Genomic DNA, 13,080 nt, shown 5'->3' on the forward strand with positions numbered 1-13,080 from the left:
TGCTAAACGCATTCTCTGTGTATTACCTTTTGGACTGGCCATATCTGGTTTCTATATTCTGTTTACACATGGCTCAAACTGACTCTGCCTAATGCTTGCCTTTTCTATCCTTTTCACCCCTCTATATTCCTTTTTTACTCTCTCTGCATTCTTCTGTTTTTGTTTGCTCTGTTGTCTTTTACCGTGCATGTTGCAAGATTTAAAAATGGACCTCTAGTCTGAAGTTGCCCTGAATATTTTCCACTGCACTCCTCCTTCTTCTGCCCCGAGCGTCAGATTATAGCCCACATTAGGGAAAACACCTCATTCATTCACACACACAACCCCACATCAGTGCAGATAGTCTGGCTGAGACAGTTCATTGACTCTGGAATATCCGTCATTGTTTTCCTTGTCCTGTTCAGTGCTCCCACGTGTGCGTCTGGTTTTAATGACTGCAAGTCACCCACAAACCAGTTATAACTTGACGGACCAAATGGTGCCAATACCACACTGGAAATTTTTATACTTTAAAATAGTGAGCTTTATTCAACCTATCCTGACACCAGCAATCGCTTTTGTCATTAATTGTGTTTGGTTGTCATGGCTTGGTTGAATGCCAGAACTCTAGCCATTCATCACCTGCCCACCGGTTGTCTCTTGTTTCCAGCCTCACCTTCCTACACCCCCTCCTCAACAACCATTTCCACTCTTTTAAAGGGCAGCACAACCAGTAGAACCTAGGATGTCTACTTCAGTTTTGAGTTTGTTTGTTTTGTTCTACTTGACTGATTGACTACACTGCAAAATGGCACAGCATCTAACTGAAGCAGTGCAACAGCAACTAACCAAAACATGAAGGCGTAATGCAACACAAGACACCATCACAGTGACAGTCAACAAACAAGACAAATCTTACCATATAAAAGCTAACAAACAAAACAAGCCAAACCAATAACAATAAAGTACAAATAGGATGACCCAAGGGCCTAAGGGTTAAAACATGTACCACATAGACATATACTCTCCCTTTCTAAATTGGGATTGATACTAAAAAGTATCAATAAACAAAACAAACAAAAAACAAAAATAAAAATATAACCGAGCAAAATGAGATTTTCACAATAAAAATAGTAGAAATACTGTATATACTTCCTATTACATTTTCTTATGAATTAAAGAATAAAATTGAATTCCCTTAGATCATAATTGCTCCTTGCTATCTTGAGATTTAAGTTGTATAAGAAAGTGGTACATTAAGCGGTATGTATTATTCTGTGTATGATTCTGTAGTGCGTAATGTTCAAATTTAAGTTCTGCACTTAAGCACTGAGCAAATCTATTGATTGCCATGACTCCATTGGGATGAATGATTTAAGTTGACAGTTTCATAACTCTTCTGAAGCTTCTGATATCAGGCCTCATTCTCATTATGTTCATGTAATTTACTCAGTTGTCATGATATTGTAGAAGTACATGATTAAATTTTTCCGGAGGACTTTGCATATGATATATCATAACTATCTTTAATATGAAAGCTCAAGAACAAATCAGTGTTTTTTTTTTCTCAACCCCTGTTTCTAAGGTCAAAAATTATGTGTTCAAAAAATGGTAAAGTAAAATATGAATCCTGTACATTTTCTATGTATGTAAACTTAATTCTACTTTGACATCATTCCCAGGGGAAAATACTTTGCACCTTGAAAATTACCAAATTAACATGTTCTGCCTTGGAAAAGAAGTTTGTTCATGAATATAAAAGACTTCTTTAAGCTCTAAATAGTTCAGAGGATAAACCAAACTGACCACGAAGAAAGAGCTCATTTTTAACTTAACAGTTCACAGTGATGTTGTTGTTGATGCTTGTTTGAGATATTTGGCACTGGTTTGTTCATCATCAGATTTGGAATTAGATCATCGGCGCCTTGAACTTGAGATGAAAGGAGCCACTGCCTTTTTTTGCACTAAACAGATTGTTAGTTCTCGAGACAGAAAATTGGGTGGGAATGGGATTCACTTTTGTGTGTGTGTGTGTGTGTGCGCGCGCGTGGGCAACCACATTCACTTTGACACGTGTGTGTTCATGTGAGGTTACTTGATCTGGCAACTTATTTTGCGTGTCAGTCCGGGGACAGATAGGGATGGCTGTTCACAGCTGCATGTCCACAGGCTGTTGACTGGCCACCTCTTATCACAGCCCTGCACAACAGCGTATTGTTTGGCCAAGTGAGAACTTAACTTTCTCATTAAGGTCACTGGGTAAGAGGATGGGAACTCAGAAACGGAAATGCATGACACTTTTGTGCTCCGCTCAAGGGAAGACACTCATGTTGAACTTGTGTGTGGGCATGGTGGTGAATGGATGCTTCACAGCAGATACGGAGCCCAGTGCTTTCATCTGTGGTGAGAACTCAAATCTGTTGGTGCTTGTGGGAAACAGAAACACAATTGCCAAAGTAAGAACAAACATGAAAATGTGGCCTTTTTATTTAATATTCCCACTCAGATTAAATAGGACTGTCATTTCTGGTAAAATATCAGGGAAATGCCTCCCTCTTGTGGTAAATCAGAGTTTAATGGGCTGCCGTGGCTTCAGTCACTGCTTGTCATCACTTCAGTATACTTTGCTTCTCAGGAAGAACATCTCACAAACACTTACCTCTCGTAGTCCCACTTGGCCCCTTTTACCGGAATCCCCAAACTTTTTTATTGCATCCTCTGAGCTTAGATTGTTGTTGCACTTTAATTTTGATCAGTAATTATGATCATAAAGTTTGTGGATCAGTCCGAGTTCCTTTGGATGACAACACAGGAGACATCTGTGTGCCCGCAATGTACGGGCCGTGGAGCTGTTCTCCCTGTGGTTGCTGCTAGTGGAAAACCCATAATGGCCTTTAATTGGGACTTTAATTGTGTGTGGTGGAGCAAAAGCATTGACTACAAAACTGGTGGTATTTGAGTGCATGCATGCGTCTTTTGTGTAAGTATATGTGTTGCTCACCAAATCCTCTACCTCTCTTGGCCTGAATGGCTTCAGTTGTAATCAAAGCAGCTAGCACTGTGTCAAATCATATACATCATGACTTACGTTGTATTAGCATAATTTTCCCTACCGGGGGAAGATGATAATTTGGTCAGTCAAGCTCAGTAAGAACACACATACACTGGCATTTATGCTGATACAAAGATGCTTTTGATGTAAGGCGTTTTACAAGACCTCCCATCCAAATAGCTCTATATTCACTCTATTCATCCATGCCCTTTGGATATGTCTAACACCACCAGCAGCAGCTTTGGAATCAATGAGAGGCATTTGAAGACTAGAAATGGCTGATAATGATGCGCTATGAGGAATGTTTCAGCTGAAAAATTGCTTGATGACATATGACCCTGTGAGAGATTGCAATTTCCCCCTTAGCATATGTATAGCTGCAATAAGGATTTGTAGTTGTTTTGGCAATACTACAGACTGATGCCCGATGCCTGAAGTCTGGTCATTGGCCGTTATGTTACTCTAACAAGCCTGCTATTCATCACAGACTAAATAGCACTGGGAGGCACGTAAGAGAAAAAAAAAAAAGAACAGAGAGAATGGATGAAGGGATAGAGTAGTATAAATGAGGAGGAGAAAAAAGGTGGCATGGCATGTGTTGAACACACAGAGAAGCAACAGGAGAACAAGAGTTGGAGTGCAGAAGAGAGGAGGAGGGAGTAGAGATGAAACAGGATGGGTTGTGCATGTCATGATTATACTGGCACCAGTGGGAACATTTGGATGAGATGGAAAACAAGACGGCATCTTGTGTTCCATTCATGCCTACAGCACCCTGGACCCTGTTTCCTACACACACTCACGCAGTCCTGTTTCCATCACTTTTGGGGACATTACATAGACTTACATCGATTTTCTGGAGGCTTAACCACCACCTAACCATAACAATAAATATTACTTGCCTAATCCTAACCCTAACCTTAAAGTAACCTTAAAGCAAGTCTTCACCCTAATATTTAATGATTTATGTTGTGGGGACTTCCGTTTTGTCCACATAACAATGTGACTGTGTAAACAGATTTGTGTCCCCACAACTAACGGAATATGCATCCACACACATACACACACACAGTCACAGTCACACAAATGCACACTGGCAGAGCAAGGCAGGAGCTTGGGGTTCCAGTTCAGTGACAGCGGCCTGTAGTCAGGGTGGCGACGCATCGGGAGTAGCTCCTCATATTGGAGAAGCATGTTTGTGTTGGCGCTGAATTAATAACTTTTCATTTAGTGCGGAAATGACAGGAATAGTAATTAAGGAAATGGAATGATTTTATTGGCCATGATGTTTATATTAAGTTCCAGATGTGAAGCAGCTGCTTGAGCAGCAAGAGACCCTGCCCCCCATGTGCTATCTAGAGGAACTCTTATTAAGATCAAGATAACGGTGCCAGTTAGATGTATGTCTGTGTGTACAAACATCATAGTGTCTCATTCACTGTAGGTAGGTAACAAACTGAACTAATATCACGTCCAGTCTTATAAATGTCACATGGTTATGAAGCACCATGAGGTCTGCCCTGTATTTATAAATGTTCCCGTAAAGTGCAATTTATTTGCAGATATAATGTTACTCTATTTCAGGCCTGATTTGCCTGACTGGAAAAGCATATATAAGTATAGGATATAAAAGTATATTGAGGAAAGGCTGTTCAGCATTTTTGGGTGGCCTCAACATGTGAGATGTACGTCGTAATACACTAATGCTCAGTATCCCTTAAATTGCACTGACAGCATTGCTTAGATCCTCATGCTGCCTGTCATAAACCAGTTTGGATTTCAAATTTAGATCATACCAATCTCCACTGTGATGCTGGTGTTGGAACCATGACAAGCACTGGCACAAGAATGAACAGAAAGACTCCTTTTCCTTGGCCTTAACCACACCTAGAGTACTGTTACAATATGTACCTAAACTTACAATGTTGTTCACACTCAACAAACTGAATGATCCTGGTGCTTCTGTACTGTGTGAATATAATGTACAAACATAATGTCAACTAATGCATGTGTAGCAGATAATTATCTGAATCCCTATTAGCTGTTGCTATGGCCCACCTTTCTTTGATACATGACATACATGTTAAACACAAAGTTACAGGTGTTACTACATAAGTTCTTGCTTACTAGCTTTCCACCCAAACCTGCTTGAGCTTCCAGGACAATGAGTGAATGTACCCTGAGTAGACTTGTGTCAGCATATGAGAACACTTGAGAACTGAGGATGCGTGGATGACATTAATTAAGAGATTAACAGCTAACGACGAAAAAGAACACACCCTTAAAACATGCTGCGAACTCTCATGCTCTTTTTGTTTTCCATCTTTCCAGCTCCATCCATCCATCCTGTTTGTCTGCTTATCCAGGGTCATGTTGCAGTGACTGTTTGTGTCGATGTCATAGTCATATACCTGTATACAACTGTGAAAGTGTCTTTTGCCACTGTTCTGCAAACTGCCATTAAGAGTTTGACTGACAAACAGAGGAAATGATAATTAGTTTCATTCTCTTTTTTCAAGTTGCCTTAGGGTTTCACTCTCTTACTTATTTGTCATTTATTATGAAGATGTTTTCTCTTTTGCATGGCAGTAGTAGTGCCATACCCATTACTGTAGCCAATCATGTTTTGCTCTGTTGTGATGTGCTCCCATCTGGTTTCCAGTGAAAATGCATCACTCCATTAACATTGCCTGTGATCTAGAGGATGCTTTAATCTAAGACTATAAACTCCACTTAATTACATCCTCCAAAAGAGCTCTATTAGTATAATGCAATCAAACTGGGAGCACATCCATTTTAGCAAGTCAAACATGCTCAAATGGCTCTTGAAAGTGTTTACTTTCGTCCTCTGATCAGATGGTAGAATCATATTTGGAAGTCCTAGGTTGTGTTCCAAAGCCCTGATTTATACTTGTGTTTTTTGTGGGTAAAAATAAGATGCAATGGTAATACATCTGAGATTCCGTTTCTCTGCAGCAAAAGCAACCATAACATTTGAATTTCGTGGAGTCTAAACAGACTCTCTGTGTGGCACACTGATGACTTTGTGCTTGACCTTTCATGCCTCTCACTGTATAACCTCCAGTCATATTCATAATTGCTGACTGTGTGCATGTTTGCCAGTTTCCACCAGTATAGTGGTATTTCTTGATGAATTTAAACTTGAAAAGGGTGCACGGTCGCTTGGTTTAAAATTATACAAAAAAACATTGCTGTAAAATATAAGTTGCCTGGAAATTACTTTTACCATGGCACCATGATAAAATGATCAAACGTGCACTTGACTCATGTAATATTATAGCAAATAATTAAGAGATTCTCGTGGTCATATAACAGGTCTGACAATGTTTTATGTCTTTTAACTTGACTCTGCGATTAAACTCCAGAAAAGACATTCAAAACATCAGGTAGTGTTCTATGTCCACTGCTGGAAAATCTAATTAAAATAATATAAAGAACATCTACGGTATAATATCTACACTAAATTTCCAAATACCCTCTGTTCAGAGATATTTTTTCAGCTGCATGTTTGATGAATATCTCATCTTACATCCATTCATGGCCAAACATATTTCAAAGTGTAGTCTATCCTCATGTAATTTGAATGTGTAGCTTTCTTGTTGTTATGCCTCCTTTATAACACTGTTATTTCTGTTGACTCCTAAACTTCCTTATTTAAACAATAAAATGACAACCTTGAACTATGCACAGGGTCATAGAAAAGGGAAAATAATGGTAAGAAAATCAGCTGTTGTATAAATCCTGGACACAAGTAAATAATTTGGAGGTTATATGCAGATTTATATTATTTGCTCCACTTGTCTTTGTCAGAGGGTTGTACATTTGTAATTAAATGAAAGAAAGATATTCGAAAATAATGTAGGTCTGTGATTTTTTTGAAAAAGAGAAAATCAAGAAAAGCTTGTTATTTTTTCTGAATATTTTCTGTATGATTTCAATTCATTATGCAGAAAAATAATATATCCATCTATATTTAAAGAAAGAGATGAATGTGTCATACAAAATTTAGATTGGTGTATATAAAATTATTTCAAATGTGACCGTTTTTACATTTATTCGTAATATCCGGTATGAACGTCAAACTTCCTGTGCTCTTCCGCAGTGTAGAGTTTTCACAACAATGGCGTCCTGTAGTGAGGTAGGTATTCTCCTCATTTTATTATTGTCGACTTTATTTGATGTTATGGCAAATTATACTTGATCGAAAGGCTAATTAGAGCGTTTTATCATGCCGATGGAGACTGTATTTCTTTTTCACGCGTGTTTTATAATCATTTGTTGTCGTACTAAGCTAACCCATGGTAACGATTGCTATTTAACGTTAGCTCGCACGGGCTGTGTTATGAGATATCCGCTACCCTTAGTTGACTTCTTCTGCCAGGTCTTTTCGTCTTTTTTGACTGCAAGAGGCTAAACTTAGCAGTTACACACACAGTGTTATTTTCTATCGTATTTTATTATGATACAATGATAACCTACGTTATTTTCAGGAGTCTGCTAACGTTTCAGCCACAGAGGAGGAATCCGTTGAAACCCTACCGTGTCAGAAGAGAGAAGCGAGACTACGAAAATTTCGAGAGTTACATTTTAAACGGGTGAGTTGCGTACCTTTTATCGATTCAAAGAACAGTCGGAGAGAAAGCGAGAATGTCTTAGTTTTTAATGTCTCTCGAGAGCTGTTTGGTTATGTGGTAGTGGTAGTAAGCTTGACATTTAACAGTGGAAAAGACTTCTAACCCGCAGATGCCGTGTCAGTTCGCGAAATTTACCATTAGGTGTTTGGATGGGTATTTCTGAGAGCTCTACCTGCTTGCATAACATGTCAGTATGTTTTATTTTGCACTGCAGAACGAAGCACGAAAACTCAATCACCAGGAGGTTGTGGAGGAGGACAAGAGACTGAAACTCCCCTCTAACTGGGAGGCGAAGAAAGCCAGACTGGAGTGGGAACTTGCCGAAGATGAAAAGAAAAAAGTAATGGAGTACAGCGCTTATAGAGCCTGTAGTACTGTACTGTCTGTTCAACATGATGACAAGAGACAGCTGATAGAAAAAAATATCAGAATGTATGACTTTAAGTGCATACAACCCTTGTAATGTCAACAACTAGAAAGTTTGTAGACTTTAAGTTTCCTAAATTTTAAATAATGTCTCAAACAAGGGACGGCTGAATCTTGACACTTTTGTTTGTTCATTAAAACATTGGCTTCCAGGAATGTGCTGCCAGAGGGGAAGAATATGACAGAGTGAAACTGCTAGAAATCACTGCTGATGATGCAGACCGGTGGGAGAGGAAGAAGAAGAAGAAGAACCCCGACACTGGATTTGCAGGTTGGTGGCAGGGTCCTCTGTGAAGAAACGCATGGATTGTTATCAATGTGCTCTTTGGTTGCACATGATTTATAGAGCAAGAAACACATCATTTGGGAACAAATTGATTGTTCAGTTTAGCTTGGTGAGTCTTTTATTTTTTTTATCTGCATGTTTCAGCCATAACTCAAGAATTCACATACTAGTAATGACAAAATTTCACACAAATGTCAAACAGATTAAGATGAAATGTCAAATTCACTGTGACATTATCATGCTCTGATGTTCTCCAAAATCACTCTTCTGTCCATTATTCAACAGCATAACTCAAAAGGTGGCTGGGGGTTTGAAGATGTCTATGAAGCATCCTCATATTAGACTTTGTAGCTTCTCAGCATTTGTAGCTTGCTGGTGTGTGAGTTTTTTTGTTGTGTTTTCGCTTTTTTTTTTTTTGGCAAGCACATGAAGTTGTACAAGAAATTTGACTTGATTTCTTGTTTCTCTCAATGAACTTACATGCCCATTAGGCGTACGGCTGTAGTCCACCACAAGCTCTTTGGTCTTACTGATATTGATCTCCAGCTGATTTTTGTTGCATCATGTGATGAGAGACTCTATCAGTCCACTGTTCTCCTCTGTAAAACTAATCTTTAAGTAAAGACAGCATGTTTCTCAGTGGAAATAGTTCACTGGAATCATCTGTGTCAGTATGGTGATAATTTCTATTTTGTCAAGAACTACATTTTGTTTATTAAATTCCTTCAAAGTCTTCACTACATATATAACCTATTCTGGACAGATATTTGATGTGACGTGCAGCTTTACTGGTGCACGGAGGCCTACAGCAATGAGGAGGTAGTTCTGTTATTATCCTCAAAATATATTATGATCACAGATAAAATTCTGCGATGAACCTGAGCAAGGCCACGTTCATACTGGCTTGAGCAGCCCTTTCATTTGTTGGAATTGAGCCAATGAAGTCAGCTCCGGCAAAACAACATAGGGTCTTCTGGACAAAAAAAAAACAGAAGAAGAAGTTGGCTCATCAAGGTGCTGCACTGGCCAGTCAAATACATGGCAACACACTTTCCTGGTGGATTACATTGTAACATGAATACTGTAATTCTGCTGTTTAGTTTGCAGTAGTTGTGATAAAAGATGAAATAGTTGCCACTGTGGTAACCCTCCATAGCTGTGCAATGCAAAGTCTTTAAACAATTAAGCTGTTACTAAAACTGGGTTTCCTGTGTTGTACTTCATGTCCTGTCAGCACCTTAAATAGCATACATGTTTGGACCATAATGACACAGCCTCCTGCACTTAAATTCTTTTGTGCGCCCATTTGTCTTACAGATTAGCATGTGTGTGGATGAGTGTCAGTCAGAGGAACCAAAAGACCTTTTGATTACTCAACACAAGTTGTCACCAGTTTTGTATTTACTTTAACAAATAAGTAGCTGTGTGAATCGATCAAGCTCAAATTTCAGACTACAAAGACTGCAGTCTTATTTATCTTTAATTTCTTTTTAGAAATCTAAACTGATTACACATTCTCTCATCGATCAAGAGGACATTTTTGTCCCTTTTACAACTAATAAGATCATGGTGGGCACTCATTGTTTAACAAACTGAAGGAGTTGCCATTCACTGATTGTATTAACCCGTGTAAAGTCGGGTCAGAAAGTAGCATGGAAACATGCAGTGATTTGATCAAATTGCTGTTCTATTCATCAGTAATTGAACGTGATGTACTTTTGAGGAAACGAGTAGCACACCGTGATTTTGGTCTGCTACTCTCCTGTGTCATGGCATGTGACTGTGACTCTTTTTCCAGGTCTTTGATACACAGTGCAATGTTGTTAGGTAGTACCAGTGTGTAGAGCAGTACTGGTTATATGTAGGGACCGCTAGGGATATTAATCATCTCAAACCGCTCCCAATTTGATCTACTGACAAAAGACTTGCTGTGTCTCCTAAATATGGCTGCCATCTGTTGCATCAAATTCCCCTCTGGATTTAAACCTCTGGGGAGAAAATTATCACCAGAGGGGCTTCTAGAGAGGAAGGGAGGGGCAAGTTGTCTCTTCACCCCCCTTGACCAGCCGCAGGTTGTTTTGCTGAGCCTCGTGCCTGCTTGCTGTTTGTTCCGGTAATTATAACTCGGTCAAAGAATTTTTTTCTTCCGTCTCACACAATGGATTGCAGGTTATGCAGAGGCCCAGTTCCGACAGTACCAGAGGCTCACAAAGCAAATCAGACCAGACTTGGAAGGCTATGAGAGGCAGAGGGAGGAATGGTGAGTTAAGCTTCTGTTCCATATTCCTTTGCTGTGACAGTACTAGAGTTGTGTCTTTTAATAGTTAATCCAGATCAACAGACAACACCGGAAGACTTGTCATCTGACATTTCTATATCTGTGTATATTCTTACACTAAAGGGTTATAAAAATGGTACTCGAGGATGTGTCTACTGTTTAGACCATAACTGTAAAATTTCTAGTGAAGTAAAATGAATTGGAGCATTTTGTCTGGCTGATGAATCTTTTCATTCGCTCATCACATGTGCACAGAGTATTTTCTATATAAGTTGTACTCCATCATTTGCCCCGGGGGTAGTATTGACATAGCTGCACACTCCTGAAATAATCTAAAGATTTTAAATTGTGTGCACGCTAAGGTCAGAGTAGAGTTGAGTGCCTGCACTTCTTTGAACCAGTTAAGGCTGACGCATGCAGACCCGTGAAGAATACACCAACACATTATGCCCCGAAACCAAATCGTCTTTGCTCTTTAGGGTGAGCGTAATCACAATGATGGAATAGAAAAGTCAGGATAAGCATGTTAAAACGGTTGTTCTCTTTGGTAATGCATATCTAATTTCTTTACAATCTTTATTCCTGGTGCTCCACAGTGGTGAGGACTTTCACCCCACATCCAATAGCCTGATCCATGGCACACATGTTCCCACAAAGGAGGGCATTGACCGTATGGTGGACGATGTTGAGAAACAGTAAGTTGTGCTCAAGAACATACAGTAGAAGAGAGATTTTGTCTTGGCTGCTAATTTAATCTTGCTCTCAGCCCACCCATTAAGTATCAGTGTGACTCAGTGGGCGCCATAGATAAACCATGGTGCTAACGGTGCTGTTGGTGCCAGTGTGAAATAACAAGTTTATCTTGGCTTAACAAGCTAAACGCTGAATACGCAAATCTTTGACAAAATAATGAACTGTACAGACCCCCACCCACCTTAATGAAAGCTATGTAAGAGGCCAGCATTAAGTCCCAACACAGGGGGGATCAAATTGTACCTTCGGTGCCTCAAGTTTAGTTTTTCAGTAAGTTTTTGTCTTTTCTACAGAAGTCCCTTTAACCTTTGATTGCCCTGGTCTTTCCCTGAACTGCTCTGTATTTGAGGCTGTTGAAGGCTTATGATAGAGATGCGACTGTGGGGCATTAGACAAGGATTCAGTTGCCAGGTTATGACGCACAACAATGCTTTGAAGACACAGTGAATTAAGACTGGAAGCTCAAAAATTGACAGTATTTTCCTCTGAGTGTGCATGTGTGTGCTAGGTTTTCCATTGCCACTTTCCTCACCAAATTCAAATGCGCGCGCGCACACACACACACACACAGATTATTGCCTGCAGCCAATTATTGTTATTGGATATGCCATGGATAGTGGCCATCTGGTTCATGAAATCAACCCTAAGCTGCTTTTATTTGTGATTGTCAGGATCGAGAAGCGGGCCAAGTACAGCCGACGCCGGGCCTACAACGACGACGCAGACATCGACTACATCAACGAGAGGAATGCCAAGTTCAACAAGAAGGCAGAGCGTTTCTACGGCAAATACACAGCAGAAATCAAACAAAACTTGGAGAGAGGTACTGCTGTGTAGTGGGTCTAGTCACCTCAGTGGACATGTGCACATCCCGGATTTCTTCTTAATACTGACCGTATACCAAAAATACAGAAACAAACTTTTTTTTAATAAATTCTGTTATAAGGCAGTTTTAACACACAGGTTATTTTGGATTGAAAAATAATTGGAGTAAGATAGTAAGATAAAGACATGTGTTGTGTTCCTTTGTACAGTGTTAGAAGTTACAACAACACTTGTGATTATCTGATCCTCTTTTCTTTTTTTTTTTTTTTTTAATAAACCGCTTGCAATTATCCAGTTATCTTGCACACTTCTTGGTTGGTTTTTATTGGTTTATTGCGTGTGGTCTCATGAGGAAGACATTTTGAGCGTGAGAATGAATTACCACTGGCTACAATCAAACCTCAGGGCATGTTTAGCAGAAGATGCCAGCCAAAAGAATGTTTTAGTGTAGTCACACAGGGGAGAGAAGAACCAACAATTGAGCAATTCAATTTATTCATTATCATCTCAGTTTAACCAACTTGCCGCAAGCTGCGACTAAAGCAGGAAGGCCTTGTGACTGGAGAAGACAAGAAAACAGGTTTTCCTGCAAGTCTCCCCTTTCTGACCTGCCTATGTGAATAAAGAGGCCCACTCTACAGGGCACACAGTCATTGTTTTGTTTTGAGTTGAATCACACTTTTTATATCCTGTTTTATTAAATGTAGTCAATCGGTGAACTTGGTGAACCACACAAAATAAATTTATGGAGAGCCCTCAAAGGATAGTGTGTGAAGTGTGTGTGTGTTTTGCTGAAGAAGGGTAGTTGAGGTCTTCAAATGATGTC

At 39.5% G+C, this 13,080-nt stretch overlaps 1 protein-coding gene across 1 annotated transcript; it reads left to right on the plus strand.

Moving 5' to 3' along the window:
• Window positions 1–7,064: 7,064 nt before the first annotated feature.
• Window positions 7,065–13,015, plus strand: syf2 (SYF2 pre-mRNA-splicing factor). The gene is made up of 7 exons (XM_046413639.1): window positions 7,065–7,190; window positions 7,543–7,647; window positions 7,901–8,026; window positions 8,266–8,383; window positions 10,568–10,658; window positions 11,273–11,371; window positions 12,101–13,015. Exons 1-7 carry the CDS (start codon window positions 7,173–7,175, stop codon window positions 12,264–12,266), a joined length of 723 nt encoding a protein of 240 aa, XP_046269595.1. The 5' UTR covers window positions 7,065–7,172; the 3' UTR covers window positions 12,267–13,015.
• The last annotated feature ends 65 nt before the right edge of the window (window positions 13,016–13,080 follow it).

The sequence above is a fragment of the Scatophagus argus genome, chromosome 15 (genome assembly GCF_020382885.2).
Source record: "Scatophagus argus isolate fScaArg1 chromosome 15, fScaArg1.pri, whole genome shotgun sequence".
Classification (NCBI taxonomy): Eukaryota; Metazoa; Chordata; class Actinopteri; family Scatophagidae; genus Scatophagus; species Scatophagus argus.

Bases quoted from the DNA above. Each gene is read 5' to 3' on its own strand.
- syf2 (XM_046413639.1), top strand. The intron at 7,648-7,900 runs GTGAGTTGCGTA...TTTGCACTGCAG, and splicing joins GAGAGTTACATTTTAAACGG to AACGAAGCACGAAAACTCAA. The intron at 10,659-11,272 runs GTGAGTTAAGCT...GGTGCTCCACAG, and splicing joins GAGAGGCAGAGGGAGGAATG to TGGTGAGGACTTTCACCCCA.